The sequence below is a fragment of the Geotrypetes seraphini genome, chromosome 15, assembly GCF_902459505.1.
Source record: "Geotrypetes seraphini chromosome 15, aGeoSer1.1, whole genome shotgun sequence".
Classification (NCBI taxonomy): Eukaryota; Metazoa; Chordata; class Amphibia; order Gymnophiona; family Dermophiidae; genus Geotrypetes; species Geotrypetes seraphini.
In genome coordinates, this window is record NC_047098.1 from 10,232,666 (window position 1) to 10,260,070 (window position 27,405).

The following is a 27,405-nucleotide window of genomic DNA, read 5'->3' on the forward strand; positions in this document are numbered from 1 at the left end:
TATAGATGCAACTACAATCAGTCCAAAACAATGTTGCACGGGTGGGATCATGGATACACTCAGAGCAACTGTGGCTGAATTTCTATCTTTAGCATCCCAAGCCAGGAGCAGAGCAATTTCTGCTCTCTGCTTGAGAATACAAAAGATAGAGAAGGGCAGTATGCATTCTTTGTCTAGAGGTGGTGTGTTGGGAAAAACAGCAACACTATAATGCTGCTTAAACTAAAAAGAGTACATAAGAATAGCCTTACTGGGTCAGATCAATGGTTCATCAGGTCACTAGTGCCTGGCCAAAACCCAAAGAGTAGCAACATTCCATGCTACTGATCCAGGGCAAGCAGAGCCTTCCCAGACTATGGATTTTTCCAAATCTTTCTTAACATAAGAACATAAGAAGTGCCATCTCCGGAACAGACCCTAGGTCCATCAAGTCTGGCCATCCGCATGTGCGGAGGCCCCTGGCATAGTATTAGTCCCCATATCACTCTAAGCTTCTCATAAGAAATGCACATCTAGCTTACCCATACCTATGTCACCTTAAGCCACTCATAAGGAGGTGTACATCTAACTTACCCTTAAATCCTAGAACGGTGGATTCCGCAATTACCTGTTCTGGGAGAGCATTCTAGGTTTCCACCACTCGTTGCATGAAGCTACGCTATCCACTCTTACCACAACCTTGAGGATTGTAGGGAAGGGGAGGGGTTAATGAAGGGAGATAAATGTCATGAATTGCCTAGAACTTGGTGACACAGGTATAGAAATTGTTAAATAAATATCCTGATCATTAGCCAAGTCTATTGTGATTCTTGTGTGAGCATGTTAAAGCTATCAACAATTGTTTAAAAGTAAGACATTAGTTCCACAATCTGGTTCTATTTTCCCTAAGTGCTGTTTAGTCTGTATAGAATGTGAAAATGTAATGACTGGAAACTTCATTCATAGGAGATAAAGTCTCCCATCTTTGCCTCTCACATTGCATTCACGAGGTCTAAAATTTCATGAGCTGCAAGACAATATACAGCTTTTTAAATCAACATTTTTATAGAAAAAACGATAAATCATTTGAGGCAGGTGAGAAAATACAATCTTAAAAGATATGAAAATTGTAAATACACTGAATGTGACTCCATTTCATCCTGTTTATATAATTCTTTGTTTCCTTTGTTGCTGTCATCATGAACACAAAGAAACATATATTGAGAAAATTCATCTAAATTTATATTTACAGATCAAAAATGAAGTGCACAGAGTTTTTTAACTTTACATCCGCCATAACAAACAGTTGTGAAAACGCTCATTTTCATAAAATCTTCTTGGGAACTTATCCAGCAATCTCCATTTTTTTAAAAAAATGCCCAAGTTAACACAAATTCTGTGCTAAACCTCAAGCACTACAAGCCACCGAGATGGCCCAGTAAAGCGTTGGCACAAAATCTTTTAGAAAACAACTCTTTGGCATTGGAAAAAGTCAAACTTCTTGGTTAATGCAGCAAGAAAAATAATTCCAAGCAGCACTGAAAAGAATCGGACTGTCCGCTGCAAACGAACAACATTCAAGTGTCCAAGATCGTCACATGTTCACACTGAGTGAGCACCGAGGCACTGTTCGGGTTCCAAAATGTCTTGTCCATTTGCTGCTCGATTCCCATGACTTATCACTGAAGAAGGGTCACAGTTTTCTGCTCTGCTGTCACATGCAACGCAGCCCTGTAGAAAGGATAAGATTACAATGTATTTCTTTGGAAGTGTGTCATTTGTCTAGTTCTTTTTTATTTTAAATACAGTGGAACCTTGGTTTACGAGCATAATTTGTTCCAGAAGCATGCTCGTAAACCAAATTGCTCGTATATCAAAGCAAGTTTCCCCATAGGAAGTAAGGGAAACTGCTTTGATTGGTTCCACCTCCTCCCCCCCCCCCACCCCGAGGCTACTAGCGCTGCTCCATTCTCCCCCCCCCTTGAGGAATCCAACGTTGTTCCAAACCCCTCCCTGCGATCCAGCTTCCCCCCCCTGCGAACCGGCATCCCCCCCCGGCACGCGTTGCCCCCCCCTCCACCGCGATCCTACTTTCCCCCCTCCCGAGCAGTCAATGACACCCTTTACCCGACTTGGCACCGTGCCAGTGCCCGAAGATCCTCCCTCTTCTGGCGCGGCTGGGCGGTGCGTCGGAGATCCTCCTTCTTCTGATCTGGGCTGGACTGGCTTTGAGCATTTGCACATGCTCAAAGCCTTCTGGTATCGCTCTCTACGAGATTGAGAGCGAGACCAGAAGGCTTTGAGCATGCGCAAATGCTCAAAGCCAGTCCAGCCCAGCCCAGCCCAGAAGAAGGAGGATCTCTGACGCACCGCCCAGCCCAGGCCGCGCCAGAAGAAGGAGGATCTTCGGGCACCGGCACCAAGTCGGGTAAAGGGTGTCATTGACTGCTCGGAAGGGGGGAAAGTAGGATCGCGGTGGAGGGGAGCAACGTGAGCGGGGGGGGATGCCGGATCGCTGGGGGGGATGCCGGATCACGGGGGGGGGGGGGGCACTCGTACTGCGAGGCAAGCTCAGTTTACGAGGCACCAAGTTTGCGAATGTTTTGCTCGTCTTGCAAAACACTCGCAAACTGGTGCACTCATAAACCAAGGTACCACTGTATTTTTATTGAATAAACAATTGGTAAGAACAAGACATCAAGGCACAGTGATCAATGTGGTCATTTGTCTAGTTTTAATTCACTATGCTTGGCCAAGTTGTTGGTTTTTTTTAATTGCAAACAATTTGCTGAAGCTTCATACAAATTCCAAGCTGCTGATTGTGGTACATATTCTATTTCCATCTATCACTGAAGCTGCTTAACTGTTCTCCATTGTACCTTACCGCCTACAGATCCTTACTTGGGTGTTTATTTCTTCAGGGATACTGCAATCCCGAATCCATGGATGCACCTCCGCTAGCTCCTCTTTCTGCTCATCACTGAAGCGGGGCTGCATAGATCGCATCGCGCTCAGCTTCTTCAGATCCTCTTTCAGCAACGTCTCCTGGTCTCTATAAGCAAAACACTATATTTGAAACTGGAAATTATGTATCCCTTCCCTCCTCACAATATGTCGAAACCCAGCATCAGACTTGCAAAAAAATAAAAAAAAGATTCTTAAGACAGAATTTTCTTTGGAAGCGATTGAAACAGGATTTGTTTACCATGTGGAGCGGCATTTCAGAAAGAATGTCCAAAATAAAATATCACAAATGGACATCCATCTCGCAACTGCTATATAATATACGAGATGGATGCCCATGTGCTGGAAACGACCAAAACAGGAAAACAAAGGACATGGATGCTTCCATGCTGCCATACAGACATCCATCTAATAAAATGGCCACCCAATGGTTACAGCAGTGGGTTGGGAATCAGGGAGCTCAGCTTCAAATTCCACTTCATCTGTTTATGTATTTCTTTTTAAATTGAGAACCTTTCAGGAACAGAAAAATATCTACTGTACCTGAATGTACGCCACTTCAATAACCTTCAGGCTTGCAGGTATTTTTCTGTCCTTTGAGGACTCACGGTTAAATATGCAATAATTAAAAAAAAGAAAAAGCTGAAGTGGAAACTGAACCTGGGTTGGGTCCTTTGGTTCACAGTCTCTTGCATGAACAATTAAGCTGTTCCTCAGGAGGACTATTGCAAATGTCTATACACCTGAAGTGTCCTGGCATTAGTACTGTGTTGAATTGTACATGTTCTAGGCAGTAATTGCTTACCAAACTAGCTAAAAATCACTTCACTTACATACTTAATTCTTGAAAAGCGAAAATGGCTTAAGTATCTTGAAGAATGTTTGCTTTGTCAAAAAGATCAAAATACTACTCAGTGGATAAACAAAAGTAGAGCAGTTCTGATGTAGCATATACGGGATATCAGATTGACCTTTTGAGTAATCTAACTCATCGGGTCTGTCAATTCCTCATTTATCCCTTGTTGTCTTATTTCATTACATACTTAATATTAATTACTTTAAATGTTTTAAATAACTTCGCTTTTAAATAGTGTTTCATAATTCAGGTGTATTTCTCCAGCATTTCAATAATGCTCCCCTTTGCCAACGCGTTTCGCTACTCTTTGTCAAGGCTGGGGGTTCTTAATGAAATTCCATCACTGACTACTATGCCGGCTGCATCCAAAAAGATGGCCTGAATTATGAAACAACACTATTTAAAAGCTAAGTTATTTAAAGCATTTAAAGCATTGTCAACGTTTCACGGCAGATTAGCCATTTCTTCAGGGCTCAAAGGACTTCACCAGGCATCTCGTGATGTTTGTGGAAAATCCGATGGAGGTACAAAAGGCTTAGTTGCTGAAAATTCTCTGGATAGTCAGCTTCCCACCTTCAAAACACTCTGAAATGGATCCCTTACAAGAAATAGCCTGAAGCTTTGAAACCTACCTTGTGAACATGATTGCTACCAGAAATACCGTCTTCATGGTCAGATCTTTAAGTGTAGCTCCACGAAGAGGCTCAAATGGAGCCTTCTGAAGCTTCCGAAGGACCAAATTATGACTGCATTCTGGGCAAAGCCGCTGTAGCGGCGAATGCAAACACCTTAAGGAATCTCACCACATCCAGGTGTGCCACAAGGGACCCGTTTTGTAGATGACCCCAGAAACACGTAACTGTTACTACCTGCACCTTTAGTGAACTCAGGCATAGTCTCTTAGCACAGCCATCTTGAGAATCACCAAAATCTGTGGTAACAATGCTGACAAAAGGGAGAGCACTTGCTGAGCACACCAAGCTTCAAAGATTCTCCAAACCCTAGCATAAGACATTGACCATTTCCAGGCCTGCAACAGCATCAAAATCTGAATAGCCTCAACTGCTCAAAAGCAGGAGGGATTGTCCATCAGCACAGGATTCTGATGCAGGATGTCCAGTGTCTCCAGAAGCTGTTAATGGCACATTCACCACCAGGTGAACAAGGTCTGCAAATTACAGATGGCACATCCAGTTCAGTGCTACCACACCACTATCCCTTAATGTTACTCAATCCTGTGAATACCCTGGCCGATCACTGGCCATGGAGGGAAGACAAAGCAACCCCTCCACTGGCCACGGCTGGAGGTGTGCATCCAGACCCTCCAAACAATATTGCCTGGTCTGGCTGAAGTAGCGTGGAACCTTCGCATTGATGCCATGAAGTCCAATACCAGGATTCCTCACTTATGTATGATACACTGAAATGCTTCCCGAGACAATGCCCACTCTGTTGGGTCTAGCTCCTTTTAGCTGAGGAAGTCTTCCTTGACAGTTACGAGTCTACCTTGACAGTTACGACTCCCGCAATGTGAGTTGCTGACAACTGAAGATGCTGCTCTACCCAGTGGAACAGTAATCAGGCCATCTAAGAACTGCGAGAACGCCCCCCCACCCCCCCGGCTGTTGTAAGCCACCACCGTTGGATGGAATCCTACCTGGGCATCCCTTGATCAGGCTCTGAAAGGCCAACAGGGCTCAGAATAATTCTCTAAGCTCCAGACCCCTACAGAAATCATATTTTGATGTGAGCTAAGACAAGTAGAGAAAAGTGTGACCGATTTGCTCTATGGAAAAAAATGGCAACTTGTTAGGTCTTGCACAACAGCAGAGAGCAGGAAGTGTGATGCAACAGTTAAAAAAATTGTAAACAAGCTGGAGAACATTTCTGCATGGGCTCCATGACACATGTAAGGATAGTATAGCCTGCTTGTTATTTGGAGAAAATTACTAATATTTTTCATAAGTTGATAAGATGTAGCATCAAATAACTAACCATCCATTCAAACAGTTGAGTTTTCAAGCTCTTGTTTCTTACCTCTTAGGTATTTGATAACTCATCATGACAGGCGATGGTGTGCGTTCGATCATAGTCCAGATAGAGTCTACCATGGCTTTGTGGAAAGCAGCTGTTTCTTCCATCTCCTGTTGCTTCCTCCCCTTCTGTGAAGTCTCGGAGGAATCATTACTAGCAAAATACTTGCTGCTGTTGCTCTTTCCTTTACAGCACGAAAACAAAAAGAGAGATGAGAAAATGCAAAAACAACCACTTTCAAGGAAGTCTTACAGTGTTAGACTTGGGGAAGAGATTGAGCCCTAGCAGCCTTGGGACAGCGAGGCTAAGCCAGAAGGATGGCTTCTTAAATGCGAGGGGAGAGAATGTTTGTTTTTTTGTCAAACAACTAAAACTAAATTGTATGTGTTTAGATGCAAGATGGGGTACAGAGTATAAATAAATCAGAAGTAGAAGAGTACCGATTAACCCAACATAAATTATATGACATACAATAAACAATTGGGTAGCAATATTTTATACGGTTGAGAAATACTTAACGATACAAATTTCTGCATCATCATCAAAATTCAGTTGGCCTCTACTATACATGCACATTTTATAAAAATACATGCACAAAGGGCATGTACACACATTTATACCTGCCTTGGAGCACATATAAGTTTGGGTGCACACATTGGGTGTGTGCATTCTGGCTGATTTATAAAAAAATCATGTGGATACCTATGTTGCCCTTATAAATCATACAATAGGTGCCTTTTTTCTAATTCCCCTTATATTCTGAATTTTAATAAAAATTTCTCACAGACACTAAGGGCTCCTTTTACGAAGGTGTGCTAGAGCCTTAATGCGTGGAATAGCGTGAGCTAGCCGCTACCGCCTCCTTCTGAGCAGGTGGTAGATTTTCAGATAGCACGCACTATAGTTAAGTTCATTCAATTTGTACCATCTTTTAATCTTTGTAAACCGCATAGAACTTCACGGTCCTGCGGTATATAAACTGTTATTATTATTATTATAATCCGGTGCATGCAATAAAAACGCTAGTGCACCTTCGTAAAAGGAGCCCTAAATAAAGGTATAATTTTCAGACTAAAAAAGCAAAGCTGCATATTTTCAGGGAAAAATTCTCAGAAACAGTTTCTAATGGGGATCTTTGAGAAATGTGTCTCAGTCCAAGCAGAGTTCTCTTTCAGTTTATTGATATAATTTGTTACACTTGATGATGTATTTAAAATGAATAAAGAATTAAAAAAAAAAAAAAAAAAAGTTTTGCTGGAATAACATGAGGGGATTTTAATGTCACTTTTTCAGAAATCCAATTCATTCTCTACATAAGCAAAACAAGCAACTGCTCCTTGCTGAGATATACTCTTTCCTTCATAAAGACAGACATGTTCTTTTGAAATTTTTATCAGAAAATAATACAAAAAAATAAAAGGTATCAACAAATAAAACACACACTGATTCAGATCTATTTACTTATATTGCTTATCTTTAGCATGATACCACATTAAAAAAATAAAATAAAAATGAACAGCGAGCAAAGCAAAGCAAAGCAGAACATAAGAGTTGCCATACTAGAACAGACAAAGTCCATTAAGCCCCGTATCCTGTTTCCAACAGTGGCCAATCCAGATCCCAAATCCCAGAACAGGCAGTGGATTTCTCAATAATGGCTTATGGACTTTTGTTTTGGGAAATTATCCAAACCTTTTTAAAACCCTAAGCTAACTAATATCACCAAATTCTAGAGGTTAATTATACATTGAGTGAAGAAATATTTTCTCTGGTTTGTTTTAAATCTACTAATTAGTAGCTTCGTCGCATGCTCCCTAATCCTAGTATTTTTGGAAAGAGTAAACAAGCAATTCACATTTGCCCTTTACACTCCACTCAGTATAGACCAGTGGTCTCAAAGTCAACCCCTTTGTAGGGCCACATTTTGGATTTGTAGGTACTTGGGGGGGCCGCAGAAGGAGAAATTAGGTTCTTACCTGCTAATTTACTTTCTTTTAGCTTCTCCAGACCAGTAGAGGTTAACTTTACGAATGGGTATATATCTAATCATGACCAGCAGGTGGAGACTGAAAACAAAACTTTGGGACAGTATATACTATCCTCCCTTCTCTATTTCCCTCAGTCTGCCGAATAGCCAAGCAGAACCAAGAACTGGAAAACAGGAAGAAAACAATACTCCGAACAGGAGTAACAAATAACATACCCAAATGCTGTTGGAAAATGCAGAGGAGAAATACCCGAAGGAAAATGTCCCCACAGCTCGCCAGCTAAGCCAGCCGAGCCACAGCCGCTGTTCTTTAATTCTCCCCGGCCCTAGAAAAATACTAGAACCCGCAGCAAAAAACAAAAACTGCCCGCGAAAACAGCCCCAACAACAACAACAACAACAGACAGGGTGGGGACCTCTACTGGTCTGGAGAAGCTAAAAGAAAGTAAATTAGCAGGTAAGAACCTAATTTCTCCTTCTTTAGCACTCTCCAGACCAGTAGAGGTTAACTTTACGAATGGGACGTACCAAAGCAGTCCCTCTCACGGGCGGGACCCCCGAAGGGCCGATACCAGAACACGCTCACCGAACACCGCGTCCCGACGCGCCTGAACATCTACCCGATAATGTCTAACAAAAGAATACAAGGAGGACCAAACCGCAGCCTTACAAATATCCACCGGAGGCACGAGCGACGACTCAGCCCAAGAAGCCGCCTGACCCCGAGTGGAATGAGCCTTGAGAAACTCCGGAACAGGCTGCTGTTTCAGAAGATAAGCGGAAGCAATCGTCTCCTTGATCCAGCGCGCAATAGTAGCCTTAGAAGCGCCAGCTCCCCGACGAGGACCAGCCAGGAGGACAAAGAGATGATCGGACTTCCGGAATTCCTGGGTCCGCTGCACATCAGAGCGAAGGACCCGACCGACATCCAACTTGCGCAGCTGCCGTTGCTCAGAAGAGCCCTCCCGACCACCCAAGACCGGGAGAACCACCGATTGATTGACATGAAAAGGAGAAACAACCTTCGGCAGAAAGGAAGGAACAGGCCGCAAGACGACCCGCTCCCTAGACAACTCCAAGAAGGGAGCCCTACAAGAGAAAGCCTGCAGCTCAGAAATACTCCTAGCAGAAGTAATGGCCACCAAAAAGACCGCCTTCAAAGTAAGGTCCTTCAAAGAACAGTCGTCCAAGGGCTCGAAAGGCGGGCGCACCAAAACAGAGAGAACCAGATTAAGATCCCAAGAGGGAACCGAGGGCCGTAGGGGAGGCCTAAGCAACTTGGCCGCCCGCAGAAACCGAATCACATCAGGAAGAGCCGATAAACGCTGACCTGACACCAACCCTCGAAAGGTCGACAGGGCCGCAAGATGAACCCGGAGAGAAGACCAAGCCAGGCCTCTATCCAGGCCATCCTGCAAGAACTCTAGAATGTTAGGCAGAGAAGCGCGAAAAGAGGTCACTCCCCGCGCCCGACACCATTCTTCAAAGAGACGCCAAACCCGCACATAAGCCCGAGAGGTAGAAAGCCTCCGGGACCCCAACAGTGTAGCGATCACCTTGTCTGAATATCCCTTCTTGCTAAGGCGACCCCTTTCAAGAGCCACGCCGTAAGACAGAAGAGAGACGGGTCGAACAAGGGAATGGGACCCTGCATCAGAAGGTCGTCCGAGAGAGGCAGAGGAAGAGGAACCGCCACCAGGTGTCTCACCAGATCCGCATACCACGGACGTCGAGGCCAATCCGGAGCCACCAGCACCACCAAACCCGGATGGTGAACAATGCGAAGAAGCACTCTGCCCACCAGCGGCTAAGGAGGGAACACATACAACAGCCCCTCCGTTGGCCACGGCTGGACCAGAGCATCCAGACCCTCGGCCAGCCCTTCCCTGCGACGACTGAAGAAGCGGGGCACTTTGGCGTTGCCACTCGTGGCCATCAGGTCCATCAGGGGCTGCCCCCAATCTTGCACTATCAACCGAAACGCTCCGGCGCCGAGAAACCACTCTCCTGGATCCAGGAAGTGACGACTGAGGAAGTCTGCCTGAACATTTTCTACCCCGGCTATATGAGAAGCCGAGAGGTCCAGAAGATGGGACTCCGCCCAAACCATGAGCCGAGCCGCCTCCTGCGCCACAGGAGTGCTCTTGGTGCCCCCCTGACGATTGACATAAGCCACCGCCGTGGCATTGTCCGACAGGACTCTGACCGACTTGCCCAGCAAAAGGGAGTGGAAAGCTAACAGCGCCAGCCTGACCGCTCTGGTCTCCAACTCGTTGATCGACCAGGAGGCCTCCTCCGCGGACCAGGTGCCCCGAGCTGAGTGGCCCATAAACTGAGCCCCCCAACCGAGGAGACTCGCATCCGTAAGGAGCACCGTCCACTGCGGGAGATCCAGACCCACCCCCTGAACCAGGTGAGGGGTCCGGAGCCACCAGCGCAGACTGCAGCGCGCCAAGCCTCGCAGGGGAACCGGAACATCCAAATCTTGCCTCCGGGGAGACCACCTCCGGAGCAGAGCATACTGAAGAGGACGCATGTGGGCCCGCGCCCACCTCACCACGTCCAGGGACGCCGCCATTGACCCCAGGACTTGGAGGAAATCTCGCGCCCGAGGACCCCGGGACGCCAAAAGCAGGCGAATCTGAGATTGCAATTTGCTCACCCGGGCCTCTGGAAGGAAGACCTTCCCCAAGGAGATGTCGAACATAACCCCAAGGCACTCCAGACGCTGAGCCGGGACCAACCGACTCTTGGAAAGGTTGACCACCCAGCCCAGCGACCGGAGAAACTCCACCACCCGAGCCGTAACCCGGGAGCTCTCCTGCAACGACTTTGCCCGAATCAACCAGTCGTCCAGGTAGGGGAGAACCAGGATGCCCACCGACCGCAAGGCTGCCGCGACGACCACCATTACCGTGGTGAACGTCCGAGGAGCCGTGGCCAGACCAAAGGGAAGCGCACAGAACTGAAAGTGCCGCCCCAAGATCGCAAAGCGAAGGAAGTGCTGATGAGAGGCCCGAATTGGAACCTGCAAGTAGGCCTCCGTCAGATCGAGAGACATCCAGGATGGGCCGAAAGGTCCCCTCCTTTATGGCCACCACAAAGTAAATGGAGTACCTGCCGGTGCCCCACTCCGTAGGGGACACCGGCACCACTGCCTCGAGATCTAGCAAACGCTGAAGGGTCTGACGAAAAGCCTGCGTCTTCCATGGAGTCTGACATGGAGAAGCGAGGAAAAGGTCCGGCAGAGAGCGGGTAAACTCCAGAGCGTAACCGTCCCGCACCACCTCAAGGACCCACTGATCGGACGCGATCTCGGCCCATTTGGGGAAAAATTTGCGCAGCCGGGCCCCCACCGGAACCAAAGGGGGCGCCGGCAAGGAGTCATTGCGCAGGACGGGAAGCGGGGGAACCGGCGGAGGGATTCCCTGCCCCCCGACGGGCCCCCCGAAAGGGCTGCATGCGCTGGAAGAACCGACCCCGGGAAAAACCCTGAGCCGGGAAAGAAGCAGCCCCACGCCCCGGGCGATACTTGCGAAATTCCCGCAAACGCCCCCGGGCAGCCCCACACCTAGACGCAGGGCGGGCACGGTCCTCAGGCAGACGGGGCACCTTCGAGTCCGTCAGAGTCTGAATCAACTCATCTAATTCCTCTCCAAACAAAAAGACCCCCTAAAGGGAACTTTAGTAAACTTAGCTTTGGACGCAGAATCCGCCGCCCAAGCGCGCAGCCACAAAATACGCCGCGCGGCCATGCCATAGACTTAGCCGAAATCCGCACCAAGTCATAAAGAGCATCTGAGAGGAACGAGGCAGCCATCGCAATCTTCGCTACCTCCTGATCCACTAGAGACCAGTCATCAGACTCCCGATCCAGGACACGCTCAGCCCACCGAAACACGGCGCGAGCGACTAGCTCCCCACAAACAGCCGCCTGGACCCCAAAGGCAGAGACATCAAAATCATACTTAAGAAGAGTCTCCAACGCACGCGCCTCCGAGACCCTAAGAGCAGAACCGTCCATAACAGGCACGGTATGCCGCTTAGGAAGTGCCGAGACCACCGCGTTCCCCATTGGCGAAATTAAGGTAGCCCTACCTCCCTCCGGGACGGGATACCCAAGAGCCAAGGCGCACACCAAACGAAACTGCGCCCATAGGCCACTGCGCCAACACAAAATCCCGCAAATCCTGTGCACAGGAAAAGAGCGGGAACCAGGACAGACCCCCTGAAGCAGAGGGGCCCCCATACGCGGGGTCTCCGGCGGCGCCACTGCAAAAATGCAGCACCAAGGAGACCTGCTACACAGGTCTAAAAGCTCATCCCTCTGAATAAAAAAGCGCACCACGGACGCATCTGCTCTGGAAGACGGGAAACCCGCCGCCCCGCTGCCAACAGGCGTCCCCTCTAGAGGATCCTGGAAGCCCGCCAAAGCAGCCAGGTCCTCAACCAGGCCAACACGCTCCTCCGCCCACCAATTCGCAATCCAAGCCCCCCCGCGGGCGCTTGGATGAGGGAGGAGGAAGAGGGGACGCCAAACGAAAAGAGGGAGGCAAAGCCATAGGGGGCGCGGAGGGAAACCCCTCCCGAAACCCCCCAGGCGCACGTGGGACCCCCAAAAGTCCGCACAAAGAAAGAAAATAAATTGGGGGCAAAAAACCCCTGGGGGTCCCCAGGGACTCCCTGCCCCAGCAGGGGTCCATGCTGAAACCTGCCCCTGTGTTCGCCATACAGGGGGAAGGTCACCTGAGGTTGCAGACAAAATGGAGGGGCCAGACAAAGAAAATGGCGAAGTTCCCGCCAAAAATGCTCCCTCCATGGCCTGTAGCGGCTGAGAAGACTGAACAGTCCCAGCCGCTAAGACAGGCAAGTCGGCATCAGCTGTCAAAAAATCAGCTGAGAGGGAATCCTTCGGGGAATCCCTCCGTGGGCGGTTGTGGAAGACCGGGCTTCCCCACTGCTCCAAGCCGACTCGCGAGGCACCATCGGCGGGGAGCTCTGGGCGCCTGCAGCCGCTGCCGACGGAGCTCCACCACCTCACCGACCCAAACCGCCGAGTTCAGGCCGGCCGCGAGTGCCTCGCGGCTGGACTAAAATTGTGGCCTACTCCCCCGGAGAAGGGCACAATTGCTCCAGACGCGACCTAGCTATAAAAAAGTGCTGGTTACATGAAAAAAAACAGAACAGACTCCACAGGCTCTCGAAGCAATATGCCTTGCTTGACTTAGGGGGCAAGGCTTACTGCTGAGGCTCCTCTAAAAAAATGTGGGGAGGTGGAGGAAGTGGGGGGAGGGACCCCGCTCGTGACCCGCCGGGTTTGACACCCCCGAGGTCGGACGGACCCCCAAACAGGGCCCGACCAAGCTCCGTCCGGCCAAAAACAGGGACAATAAACCCCTAAACAAATTCCAACAGCCCTACCAAGAGAGATGGGTACAGATCACTCAACACCTGCTGGAGACTGAAAGAAGACTGAGGGAAATAGAGAAGGGAGGATAGTATATACTGTCCCAAAGTTTTGTTTTCAGTCTCCACCTGCTGGTCATGATTAGATATATACCCATTCGTAAAGTTAACCTCTACTGGTCTGGAGAGTGCTAAAGAAAAAACAGTTAATGTCTTATTAAAGAAATGACAACTTTCCGTGAGGTAAGTACTTATAAATCCAAAATGTGGATTATCTGACATAATCAGAAGCAATTAAGAAAAGATTTATAAACTATATTGCTTCTGATAATTTCAGCTATACAGAGCTGAAAGCAGTGCAACATGCAGAAAGTGAAAAACTATCAAACTATCAACTGCAAGAGATGAAGATTCCGGACCAACTATTTTGAGGCCCTCTTTATTATAAAGAATGATTCTTTATGGAAAACCTATGCCTTAAATGTCCGGTGATCGCGTCCGCAACCTCCTCCAGCACCAGACACACGAACAAGCTGCAGTGCCTCCAATGGTTACCTTATGTTCTGGAACGTTGCTCGCCTCACTGCTGTAACCTCACGCAAGCGCTTTTCTGCGTCTGTACGTGATTGTGAGGTGGAGTGGAGAGGGCAATCGCGTGCAGATGCAGGAAAGTGCTTGCGTGAGGTTACAGCAGTGAGGTGAGCAATGTTCTAGAACTCGATTACCGGACACTTAAGGCACAAGTTTTCCATAAAGAATCATTCTTTATAATACCGAGGGCCTCAAGTCAATAGAATTAGATAATCCATACAGATGAAGAACTTCTGTTGATCTTTCACATTCTAAAGCTATTTATGCTGCAACTGTTGTTCAGCTGGAGTGGAGGTAGGGGGGAAAGTTTTTACTGTTCTCATTACTCACTGCAAATTTTGCACATTACATTCAAATTCCCTTCAATCTGGGCCTAAATTCTTCTCAATTTATTTCTAAACCAAGTTATCTAAATAATGGGGAAAAAAATTGTAGATTAAAAAAAAAACAAAAAAACACCAGAGGCAATTTCAGCAATAAAATTGTTTGACTGATATGTACCTGGGCCCATTAATTCTGTTCTTGAGCAAACTTGTGCAGAACAGCTGTTCAATTCTTCTTTAAAACATGTTTTTTAAAAAAAAATCCAACCTTTTTTTCAAAAAAACCAATAAAAGTCTTTACGAACTTATGTTTCTATCATTAATTGTATGGGAGCTGTAATAAATGTTATTATACTGCTGGTATCAATTACCATACGAGCTACACATATTACATATTGTTATGTTTGTTGGTTGAATTGTAATACAGTGGTGCCTCACACAACGAACGCCTCGCACAGCGAACGCTGCACACAACGAACTTCATGTCATGATTCATACAACGAACTTCGTTTCACACAACGAAGTCGCCCGAGCTTCCACGATCGCTGCCGATGTATTGCATCCTTCCGCGCAGGCACTGCAGGCAGTCGTTAGTCACTGCGCTTAACTTAAGCACATATCGCGGCAATCGTTCTTCATTACGAATTAAATCACGCACGCACGTATCACGGCAGTCGTCCTTTTAAGATAAACTCAATATTTTTTATAGATCATGGCTTCTAAAAAAAGCAGGAAGGTGATTTCTGTTGAAATGAAACGGGAAATAATTAGAAGGAGTGAATGTGGGGTAAAACAGTGTGACCTCGTCAAAGAGTTTGGCCTCAGCAAGACCACCATTTTCACCATTTTGACAAATTTATCTTTTTTTATGTCATCTTAGCATATTTTATGCTGCAGAACGAATTATTTTTTTTAACATGTATTGTTATGGGAAAACGCGTTTCACATAACGAACTTTTCGCATAACAAACTTGCTCCTGGAATGAATTAAGTTCGTTGTGTGAGGCACCACTGTATGTTTATTGTACTATGTTGTTTTGTTGTTTTATTGAAATGTGTGTAGTATGTGAAGGTTGTAATTTGTTATTTCTCATTTGGATGTCTTATTGTACTCCGCATAGAATTGCAGGATATGCGGAATCTAAATTTATAAAATAAATAAATACTTGCTGTAAGATCTCATTATGTCAGCCATGATACGCCTAATAAAAAGGGAAGGGAAGGGAGAGGACCACCAGTAGCATCGTGCATTGGCTTCATAAAATTCTAGAGTTTATGATAGAAGTTAACCACCTTCTTACCTGAGATTGCCTTTCAGGTAAAGGTAACCAATGTTGGAATCAGGATATTGGACTAGTTGGACCCCTAGTCTGACTCAGCAGAACAACTCTATGCTCTTGTGCTAAGTCAACAGGAGCGTGGCCTTTTGGGAGATTTTAAGATCAGGCTTTCCCTACCTATGCCACTTCCAGAGGTCCCATTGGAACGGGACCCTTTGGACCCAGAGCCTAAGGAACTGGATTCAGCTGAGCCACTGCCAGACGCCGCAGAACCGGTACCAGATTGCAAGTCCTCTTGCAGGAGATCATCAAAAAATTCACTGGAAGCTGAATGGCCATCGTTATTTCCACTACCTTCAGCAACACCAACCTGATAAAGAGTAATAAATTAAAGTGAACTCCTACCCATACAACTATTTTTAATGCCAGATAGTGGTTTCTTATTAATTACTCTTGGTGGAATTCTGCACCCATTTAAGCCGGAACAGGAGAAGGAAGAGACCTGCTGGGCAGCGGTTCACTTTCTCCTCTACTGCCCGTGTCTGCACAGCATATTCAGAATTCTATGCGACCTGAGGGAGGAAAAATTCTACACAAACTCTGCACTCGCAGAATTCTGCTAGGAGTAATTACCCAGGTTAATGCACAACTTGTAAAGTGATATCTGAAAATTCTCATGATTTCTTTTCCTCTGTCATCCTATGTCTTCATTTATCTGTCCTTCCTGTTCTTCTGTTTTGCACTCTTCACCAACTCATGCTACTCAAATCCAGAGCCTTTTATGGCTGTTCACTATGGTTCCTCCATGCTTATAGAGGAAGAATGGATATATAAAGTCTATTCTTGTGTCTGTTCCAGTAACATTAAATAAAATGTATGTTTTTCCAACTAAAATGCACTAAGGGTCCTCTCTTTCTATACATTCTGATTTTTCCCCTTTTGCTTGGTATCAAACCAACTTCCCAATCTCTGGAGTTGTTGTCAAAGCCCACTCCAGCCCTTTCTATACTGCCCTGAAGTCTGCCATATTTGGGACGCTGACCACAGAAGTCCACAGTACTGGCCTTAATTCCCTACTACTGAATTGCTATCTAAGCACAGACAAGTTTTGTTTTGATTCCATCCATTTTCCTAATGAATACAAAGTATGCATTTGGCAAAACAGAAGGCACATACCTCAGCTTAAAAGACTAGCTTCTGAAGCTGTTTGTAAACTTGTGTACACACACAGTTTTAAATCATTCCCATAATAAATCAAACCCTCTAGTCTCATTTGCCTCAAGTGAATACATTATAAACTCTCAAAAGCACAATCGTCTCTTACATGCAGAAGAAAAAAAATTTAGCAACAACAAAAAAAGAGAGATTATCTATGAATGAATGATATCAAAAATTACAGAGGCCAGGAAATGGAAAGCTGATATTTAAGACTTCTGCTTTAAGAGGCTCTTTGATCTTGGTAAGTAATATAGGCAACCAGCTCATGTACTACAGTTTTGTGTATGAGACTTTGACATGCACAGCACTATTCAATTATCAGTTACTCACACATTTGACTTCCACAAGTCCTTCCGTCTCAACCCCATCTACGGATTCCACAGATTTTGGTAACTCCTCTTCAAGTAGGTTTAGTTGCAGTGGGGAACTACTACGTGAGTTACTGAACAAGTGAGGTTCCTCATTTGGGTCTTCCAGTTGTCTCTTAGCAGATATATGGGAGGATGCCCGAGAAGATGGATCCATGAGGTCTGGGGCAACTTGGGATGGCATGCTTGAAGGGGGACCAGGCATCGCAGAGAAATTGTATGAGGAATTGGAGCAGGGATACCGAGGTGGAAAGAAAGGCTGAGGTATCTGCTGGTTCATTTGGGCATATATAGGGTAGTTGGGGAAGACGACTGCCATGACTGGACCCATATATGGAGCTGAAAATGCTGGCAAGGACTGCATATTATAGGATAGAGTTGACTGAGGTACAGAAGCTGGTATAGCTGATGAAGTTGCACAATCCCTTGCCATAGAGGTCACAGAAGGGATAGAAAATCCAGGCATGGGGTATGCTGGTTGGATTGGGATCATCATGGGAGGAGAAAGGGCCATGCTTGATGGACTAGGATGGTATCTCTCTGAAGGTGACCAAGACTTCTGGACAGGACCTGTTTTTCTGATGCGAGGTAGACATTTCCGGTAGGACCCGTTGCTGTCTGATGACTCCAGGGGTTTCTGTCGTTTATGTTTGCCAGACTTTGCCCCTTTTCTACGCCCAGCTGCGCTAGACTGCTTGGAAGACTGATCTCCTAAACCAGAACACACAAAACAGCCACTTACTTAGAAATACAATAAGACTGTGCAACAAATTTTCTCCTTATAAATCTTAAACAAAAGTAAGGTTATCTTCTTCAGAAATGCTCTCAGTCCTTGAATAAGAACATTGCAAGCTAGCGAATCGCAGCAACTATTTATATCTAATATAATAAAATGGTAAGCCGCACATGCGCACTTCCTATGCGTGCGTCCGTTTTCCGTGAGCTGTAGCACACATGGGAAATGCGCATGCGCGGTTTACGGTTCTTTCAAAGACGCAGCGGTGGCTACTCTCACGATCCCCGCCTGCATCGGACTTCCGACGCAGGTGGGGATCATGAGAGGAGCCACCGCCGCGTCTTTCAACTAAAAAAAAAAAAATACTCGCTTTTAAAATCTTCAGGTGCGAGCGACGGCTTGCCGCACGCGCCCCAACTTCCCAACGCCAAGCACCCTTTTAAAATCTTCAGGCGCGAGCGGCGGCTTGCCGCACACGCCATGACCTCCAAACCCCCCTGCCGGCATCTATTTTTCCTCCTCCTCCCTCTGACATGCTCACAGCATTTAAATGAAAAGCGCTGCGCTGTGCTGCCACTGGCCTCACCATCTCCTCTCCACTGCGGCCCGCCCTCGGTTGGCCGCACTGTAGAGAAGACACCGAGGCCAGCACAGGGGGAGCAGGAAATGAATGCTGCTGGACGGGGGAGGGAAAAGGAAGGGAACAGGGGGCAAGGGGTGGGTGCACAGGGAAGAGGGGGAATGCTGCTGCTACACAGGGAAGTGGGGGAGGGGGGGGAAGGGAAAGGGGGCCAGGGAGCAATCTTGGTTTGCTTTGGGGGGAGACAAAAGGGGGCAGACAGAAAGATAGGAGCGAGACAGAAAGATAGGCAGGCAGCGCACGAGAATGAAAAACAGACACACAGAAAGACAACAGGCAGGGAGAGAAACAGAAAGAAAGAAACACAGACAGACAAAGGGGGCCAGGAAGAGAAACAAACAGAAAGAAAGACAGACAGTGGGAGGGAGAGAGACAAAGAAAGGAAGAAAGAGACAGGGGCAGGGAGAGACACAGAAAGAAAGAAAGACAGATAGACATATTCTAGCACCCGTTAATGTAACGGGCTTAATGACTAGTGTTTTCAATCTACTGATTGTCCTTGAGGGTGAGGTGCGGTGTCCCTTCCCCACTCTTTTTGTCTTGCGTTGCCAAACGTGAGTTGCGCTTTCTTTTTTGTTGTGTTATACACAGTACATACATTCTGGACACTGAACAAGTCAAAAGAAACAATTTGGTTCTAATTTTTTTCACCTCGCACATACGGTATACCGGAAAATGAACCTACCTTGCACATGGGAACATTCTTTACATCTGCTACTGTGTTGAAGGTAGGTGCGGTACGGGGACAGGAGAATTCGCTGGCGGAATCTGTGCACATAGTTCTGTTCCTCTAGCTGGGTGTGAGCAGACAAAACTTCCTTTGTGAGTCCCACCTTTTTAAATTCCTCAGGGGCTAAGCTGGAACCTGCTGTATTGAGGGACCGCATCTCAATCTGCTCACTTCCCACTGCTGCATCTTCTAAGGCAGTGACTTCTAGAAAGGGTGGGGGACAGAAGCAATAGCTCTAAAAGCATTTTCATCTCCCCCTTTACACAAGCGCACACACGCTTTTAGTCCAAGTAGCATGAATATTTCTACACAGTTCTCCACTTTGAGCTACGTTAATGGCTAAGTGGGTTATAAATGTGCTAAATTAAACTAAAATTCTAATTTTCTCTGCTCTGTAATTTTGTTTCCTTGTCATCAGCAGATGGAGACAGAGTACAGAATTGGGCTGTGCTTTATAGTAACATGTGCAGCTCCAACTATTTGGTATTCTCTCTCTATAAGGTAGTAGATGCATAGCGGAGCAGCTCCTGGGCCGAAGGGACGCCTTTATCCAAGTTTCCAAGTTTATTAATATATTTGATAAATCGCTTATTAGAATTACTAAGCGATGTACAAAGTCGAAATATAATATAGTAAAAAGAAACAAACAATTTAACAATACATTTTCATATAAAACAAACATGAGTTGGGAGGGAAAGAGTAAAAGTTACAATTTTCAATTTATGGTAGAAAAATGGAAAAAACAAAAGGGTAGGGGTAGTTAAACCTCAGCATGATTTAAAATCTCACTGGAAATTAAATGTTAAAAGCATCTTTAAATAGGTAAGATTTTAAAAGTTTTTTAAAAATTATGACGTCTTTTTCGTTTCTAATATAGTGTGGTAGGGCATTCCACCATTGTGGTCCCATCACGGAGAATATGTCAGATCTTCTTGTTTATCAAATTCTGTACCAGTGATTTATGCCACAGTAGTTAAGGAAGACTACTTTTATTTTAAGGAAGATTTAGTCTTTGGGGTGTGTATCTAGTGGCACAAGGTACCTCCCTCTCCAATCTCATCCTTTTGCTGGATTTTATGTGAACTTGTTTTGCCGACAGAACTACAATGGTAAGACTAATTCCCTTCACATCGATAGGGAGGAACTGTTGCAGGTTTAATTCTATGGCTGTTTATTCTGGTGCAAAACTTGTTTCAAGAATGGAAGCATTAGCTGAAGCAGTCATGTGGTGCTCCATGTTGGATCAATATTCAACCTGCAGTCAAAATAGCTGAACTCAGATGGCCCAGTTGAGAGTCCTTCTGGTTTTTTTTTTGTACCAAGAAAATAACTAAGAAAATTCTCTTAGAAGGAAGGATTTGCAGGGCCGTGAAGCAGAAGCAGCAATTAAACATTTGAGGTGTATGTCCTCAGGCCTCTAAATTCTTCCTAAGTGATAAGGGCCTGTCTTCTTTGGGTGCTTGTATGCTGAATGTTCATTCTTCAAGAGGTGAAGAATAAAAATTCTTCAGCAGAGCATAATTCATTTTCACTTCTAGATATGTGTAAAGCAATGACACAGTCCTCTCTACATACTTTTCCTTTTCCTAAACATTATCACTTGAATGTGGCAGCTAGAGAAGCAGCTAACTTTAGAGCATCAGTGATCAGGGTAGGGAAACCTAGTTCCCTTCCATCTTGAGGGCTTCTTGGTAACATCCCACAAGTACTGGATTAGTTTGGCGCTAAGGATAATGAAGAAGTTCAATCTTATCTGCTACAGTAGAATCTCAGTTAACTGGCACTCACCCAACTAGTATAAAAAAAAACCCAACCCACTGGTGAAAAAAAAAATTGTCCCCCAAAGTACAGTGATCCTGAGTCGCAGATCCCCTCCCCCTTCAATCCCTTAAAAACTAGAAGAGGCAGCAGTCCTGAACCATGAACCCCCACCTCCCTCCCAATCCAAAGCACCAGCATCCTGAGCCTCAAATTCTCCCTCCCTCAAGCCCCAAAGCAACTGAGATACAAAGCCCCCTCCGAAACACCCCCGCTCTGAAACACCAGTATGGCAGCGATCCAGAGCCCCTATGCCCTCCTCCCTCAAGCCCTGAAGTGGCAGAAGCAGGCAGCAGTTCTGAGCCGTGAATCCCCTCCCTCCCTCCAAACAGGCTGTTCATAGCCAGCCCTGGCAGGGCCTTTCTTCCGACATATTGATGCATCAAAGGAAAGGCCCTGCCAGGGCTGGCTGCGAGCAGCTTGTTTTGAGGCTATCTCCTTCACTTCAGGTAAGGAAAGGAAGGAGGGGGTTGCAGCTGAGGACCACCGCCTGCTTCTGCCACTTCAGGGCTGGAGGGAGGGAGGAGGGATTTGTGGCTCAGGACTGCTGCCGCGCTGGTGCTTTGGGTGGGAGGGAGGGGGATTGAGATCTGTGTTCTAACAGCACTCTCAATCAACTGGGAAACAGTTATCTGGCATCCACCAAGCCCGTTGGTGCCGGATAACTGAGATTCTACTGTAAAGTTTCTTTCCTTTATGGAGAAAGCCAGTCCTATTTGACTTGTTTTCAACATGATCTTTTGTACTCTATGTTCCTAATTCATGTTAGTCTTGTGCAGAAGAAATATGAAATTGAATTTATTTTTGTTCTATTCACTTGTTCATGTTTCCAATGCTTTGATATTCAATACTGAATTGTTAGATCTACACACATTACTGTAAAGCACAGCACAATTCTGTATTTCCCTTCATCATTTACAAAGATCAGAACAGACAGATCTCCGCAACTTATTCAGATATAATACAATTGAATTAAAATATAAAAATATATCAAGAAAGGAAATAAAAGTACTTTACTAAGGGCTTTCCCTCCACACACACATTCAGTGTCCCAGCTGTAGAAATGCTGTATACCTGATTCTGGTTGTGGTACATGTACAATGGTACTGCTGTAACTACACTGGCTGATGATAGACGCCATTCTCATAGTCTTGATGGAAAATGTCAGGTCTGTTAACGGAGCTCCCACCACTGCTGCTGCTGTCTGAGATTCTGTGGTAACCACCATCTTAGCTGACTCCTGGCTCTGGGAAGCAGGTATGTCTTGTGACAAGGTACATAAAAAATTATTTTAAGTATTAGCAGGACTGTATCTTCTCCCTTGCCAAAAAACACTGAACATTAATTATATTTGCTTTAAAACCTGTTTTCCTACTAACCTTGCCAATTATACAGTGACAATTTGATAAAATAAAACTTTAAACACATGCATGAACATTGGTATTCTATTTTATGGTAGGTGTTGTACAATAAAAGATAAGATCTGTGGAAACGATGATCTTGATACAAATGCTTATCTGAAAGTGATGCAGGTCAACAGATAGATCCAAAAATCTTCATAATTAAAAAGTGATGCTGGTCAAAAGATAGATCCAAAAATCTTCATAATTAAAAAGTGATGCAGGTCAACAGAGAGATCCAAAAATCTTCATAATTAAAAAGTGATGCTGGTCAAAAGATAGATCCAAAAATCTTCATAATTAAAAAGTGATGCAGGTCAACAGAGAGATCCAAAAATCTTCATAATTAAAAAGTGATGCTGGTCAAAAGATAGATCCAAAAATCTGCATAATTAAAAAGTGATGCAGGTCAACAGATAGATCCAAAAATCTTCATAATTAAAAAGTGATGCTGGTCAACAGATAGATCCAAAAATCTTCATAATTAAAAAGTGATGCAGGTCAACAGATAGATCCAAAAATCTTCATAATTAAAAAATGATGCTGGTCAAAAGATAGATCCAAAAATCTTCATAATTAAAAAGTGATGCTGGTCAAACAAATCCATATAATTGTGGAATGGACCCGACACAATCTTTGTTTTGGCCATAAAGACCTTCTTCTGGAGTCCTATGAAAGTATTTGAACATGTAAATATACGAATGAGAAATGAAATAAAATGCGATATGTGTGAACAACCAATTGCAAAATCTCAACACGAATGTGAAGTGAACATACTAGGTTGTATCAAGATAATCCTTTCCACAGTTCTCGTCTTTTGTTTTGGTCTGTCCTGTTTTCCTGTAGAACATTTGATGAATTCCCTCGACTTGCCTCAGTGCTGTACAATCATCAGGCTCCCTGTAGAATACTGAACGCTCTAAACTGATGACTGGCAAAGGTCATTACTTAAGTCACATAGGCTTGCTCTCATGTGCAATATTTCTTTCCCCCTTGAATATTAACCCAGTAGTCAAACACACAACCCTTTCACTAGGCATTTATTAGTTTTTTTATATAGCTCTATACCAGGGGTGTCCAACCTGTGGCCCCGTGAAGTATTTTGCGCGGCCCCGGTCGAGTGCGATGCAGTGTTTTCCTCTGCTGCCCCTGAATGTTTACCGTCTTGCTGCAGCGTTTGCGCAGCCCCAGAAACATTTTTTTCAGCCAATGCAGCCCAGGGAAGCCAAAAGGTTGGACACCCCTGCTCTATACAATAGAAAGACTTCCCTACCCTCTCTCTTATTGTAGACAACAAAACAATTTAATTTGCTTTTATCTGCTAAAAATGTGTAGGTCACTGCTGCAGCCAGTCACTATTCAGCAAGTATATTCAACAAGCAACTAACAAATCAGCCCTTCTTAATACTTTCAGTGACTCAGACTGAAGATAAATCTGGATCAGTTTCCATTCTTTGTTACTGAAAGCAAAATCTTACTGCCATGATCGTCATCTTTCAGAATCTCTACAGGCTTTTGGATGTTACAAGTAACAAGAAATCAGTGATCTATACCTGTACCAGCTTAAGAACTTCCCAATTATTACTAAGTTTCAAGTTCACAATTTCTAAATTGCCCAAACTAGCTTTCACGTTTACTTGTGTTCATTTATGAACACCATTATCAAGAGGGGACAATAGACTGCTACCCAATACATATCTAAATTGTAGCTGTGCAATCGACATGTTATCCACTTTCTACTCAAGTAGTTATTTCTTACTTTCCAAAGTCTGGTAGCCATGTACACCTTCTTGGACCTGCTTGTCATCTTCTGAAGAGGCTGTATTTGTGGAGGCTTCACATTTCCTTTTCAATGCAGGAATGCTGCAACTTTGGAGATATCTATAAAAGCAAATTTGTTCCTTTACAGCAGTCTCTCTCAAACTGTGTGCCCCAAACAGATTCCAGGTGTGCCACGAGAGATTCCAGAATTTTATTTTATTTTTAAAATTCCCTTCATAAGTATACACTAGAATAGATGACATGTTCGTCGCATATGCAAGAGTCTGTCAAAGTTATGAGCGTCTGTCTGTGTGTAAGGATACAACCGCCCAAACAAGCATCATTCTTTGATGTGATTGGTCTTTGAAAACTAACAGTAAGTCATTTTATTTTTATGCAGTGGTTATCCTAACTTGAGCAACAAAGCAATCAAGGCTTTGTTACCGTTTGGGTCTTCTCATCATTGTGAACTTGGATTTTCAGCTGACTGAAATTTAAAAAAAAAAAAAAAAGAGAGAGAATGACTGCAGATGGTGGATGATGTAATGCGTGTTTGTTTGCTGACTATCGAGCAGCATTTTGAGTTAATTTGCATTCAAAAACAAGTACATCCATCGCATTGGTTAGCAATTGTATTCTACTTTAGTTTCACTGTTGTTACAATTACTCTTACATAGCTTAAAGAACTTAACTTTCAAATTTAATTTTTTGTTGGTTTTGCTATTTTATAATTAAAATTATGTGTCATGAAAAACATTTGCTCCGTTTAGTGTGCTGGAGCTAAAAATGTTTTTGGATAGATTGGATGAATTCCTGAAGAAAAAAGGGATAGAAAGGTATAGATAGAGATCACTATACAGGTCCTGGACCTGATGGGCCACCGCGTGAGCGGACTGCTGGGCAGGATGGACCCCTGGTCTGACCCAGCAGAGGCACTGCTTATGTTCTTATGAAAGACACTGCTTTATCGGATGATTCAATAAGTTTTCATAATCTATTTTATTCTTCATGGGAGATTAAAAGCATGAAATTTTAGTAGCATACCCTTAAGCATCATTAGGAAATGTATTTTAAAAGCATTGTGTACAGCTTCTGTTATCATTATAACCACATTATCTTCCACTTAAGACTGCTAAGGTTGCTCCCAAATTCTCTCTCCACTCTAACCAAAATTCAGTTGTGCAACCGATCTTTCCCCAGGGTTGCTCTACCCATACAACCCCTCTTCTGAAGCCACTATACTGATTATTTCTGAACAGAGTTCAAACGTCTCCTATTCCTATAAATCCTCTTTCATTACACCCTTCCTTGTGAATTCCACTCAAGTCATTCTTATCTCTGCCCCTTTTCTCCACCAATGACTGTTTTCCATCTTGCTGCACTATATGTTTGGAATACACTTCCTGAATCAGTGTGTCATGCTCTCAAGTGTATTCGAATCAAAGCTAAAAACTCACTGAGGTTACTTTCATTCTTAACCCTTGATTTTCTGTTGCTTTAACTATTTTTTTTAATAACATGAATTTCCAAGATGTCTCATGTCCTGTATGTTTGGTCTTGACTAGACAATAAGCTCCATGAAGCAGAGACTGCCCTCTATGTGCAACTGTAAAGCTCTGCATACTTCAAAGTATACAACAAAAGCGGTAAGTAGTAGCTGTATTAATGGTTTAGGTAATTTGCAAACCCAAGAGCTCTGAATAGAGAAAGGCTGTTTTTAAGTGTGCGCGCAACCAATGGGCTTTTTATACAGCAAAGCAAGTGAGGCAACCAATGTAAATTCAATCATCACAACACACCTGATAATACTGTCCACACAGTTGATCTGCTGATATGATGGAATATGCCGTTGACTTTTCCCTGAATTGTCACAAGACGAAGTGGTCTGGCCCTCACCTCCTGCACTTTTTGATACTGGCTGAAAATAATCGGTGGCGTTCTCTATCATGAAAAAAGAAATTCATTCTTACAAAAACATCTAATGCATTGTAACATACTTATTTGCCACATAACTTCTTCCACAAAACATTTTATTACTGCTGAAGTACCCAATAAACAAAAAAGGGGCACAGGATCCTGGGGATATGGGAGTGCACTTGGTGTTCCATTGAAATGAATTTTTGTCTTTGAACAAAACTTTACCCTTTAAGTTATTGTATGAGAACAACGCTAATGAAACTCTAGATTTGTTCTTCTTAGTCAACCATTGGCATACTAACTCAAGGGTATAAAAAACATACACTGATGTTTACAAAGTAAGTTTCTCAATAAAACCACCTTCATCCTGCTCTACTGAGCTATTAGGGGAAGAGAGAAACATAAGAACAACTACGCTGAATCAGACCAAGGTCCACTGAGCTCAGCATGCTGTCTGACATGAGGCCACGCCAGGTCACAAATACCTAGCAGATCCTAAAAACTACACCTATTTCCCATAGGGCCCAATTCACTAAAGTCAACCGTCGTCGCTAAACCTGTTTTCACAGGTTTAGCGACGATCACTGCTAGCCGAGCTTCTTTCTTCCACTACTTCAAGAACTTAACCCCTTTTACAAAGGTGTAGTACATTTTTAGAGCTGGCCAGGGTGGTAACAACTCAGATGCTCACAGAATTCCTATGAGCATAGGAGCCATTACTGCTGCAGCTAGCACTAAAAATCATCCTAGGCTTTTGTAAAAAGGGTAAATGTCTTGGGCAAACAATGCAAGTTATCACCGATCACAAAGAAAAAGTACTGAAGTGCAGACTCACCTTTCTGCAGCTCTTTAAATGGACTCTCAGTTTTTCTGCCTTCTGGTCTGCTTCTTGATTTAATGTACATCTGTTGCCCTAGAGTTTTTATTCTATTCACATCTGCACACACCTGTTCTAAAGTCATCTGTCATACAAGCAGTGCAAGGATAGAAAAAATAAAAAGCAAAAGAGAAAATGCATTTTAAACTTACGGCAAAGGCCAAGAACATACATGTACACAACTTACAAATAAAATCATCTTTGCATAGATTAGCAAGAATAATGATAGCTTTTTTTAAATACTTATTAGAGGTTAGTCCAACAATCAAAGCTAGACCAGTTTGCCCTTATGTTTCCAGAACTCTAAGAGGATGGTTTTTAATCATAAAATGAACAATGAATGGACTATGCAAATATATACAATATATTCCTGGTGGAATTTTGCACAAAACAAATGAAAATTCTGCAGCATTTGTAGTGTTTTGTGTAGGACTTTTCCCATCATAAGGCCTGAAATCCCTTCCTGCCTTTTCCTCTCAGGTCCATCCTCTTTGGTACCCTCTCTAACTCCAACTGCAGT

General features: G+C 44.4%; 1 protein-coding gene across 1 annotated transcript in view; it reads right to left on the bottom strand.

Annotated features, from left to right (window-relative positions):
• Positions 1-1,023: 1,023 nt before the first annotated feature.
• Positions 1,024-27,405, bottom strand: part of PER3 (period circadian regulator 3) — a 53,601-nt gene continuing 27,219 nt past the window's right edge. Inside the window, exons 13-22 of the mRNA XM_033922531.1 lie at positions 26,844-26,970; positions 25,891-26,032; positions 24,090-24,211; positions 22,005-22,193; positions 19,068-19,316; positions 16,969-17,717; positions 15,598-15,790; positions 5,837-6,017; positions 2,881-3,031; positions 1,024-1,710 (exon numbers count right to left, since the gene is read on the bottom strand). Coding sequence (XP_033778422.1) covers positions 1,582-1,710; positions 2,881-3,031; positions 5,837-6,017; positions 15,598-15,790; positions 16,969-17,717; positions 19,068-19,316; positions 22,005-22,193; positions 24,090-24,211; positions 25,891-26,032; positions 26,844-26,970 — 2,232 coding nt within the window. The 3' untranslated portion in view covers positions 1,024-1,581. The remainder of the gene's footprint in view (positions 1,711-2,880; positions 3,032-5,836; positions 6,018-15,597; positions 15,791-16,968; positions 17,718-19,067; positions 19,317-22,004; positions 22,194-24,089; positions 24,212-25,890; positions 26,033-26,843; positions 26,971-27,405) is intronic.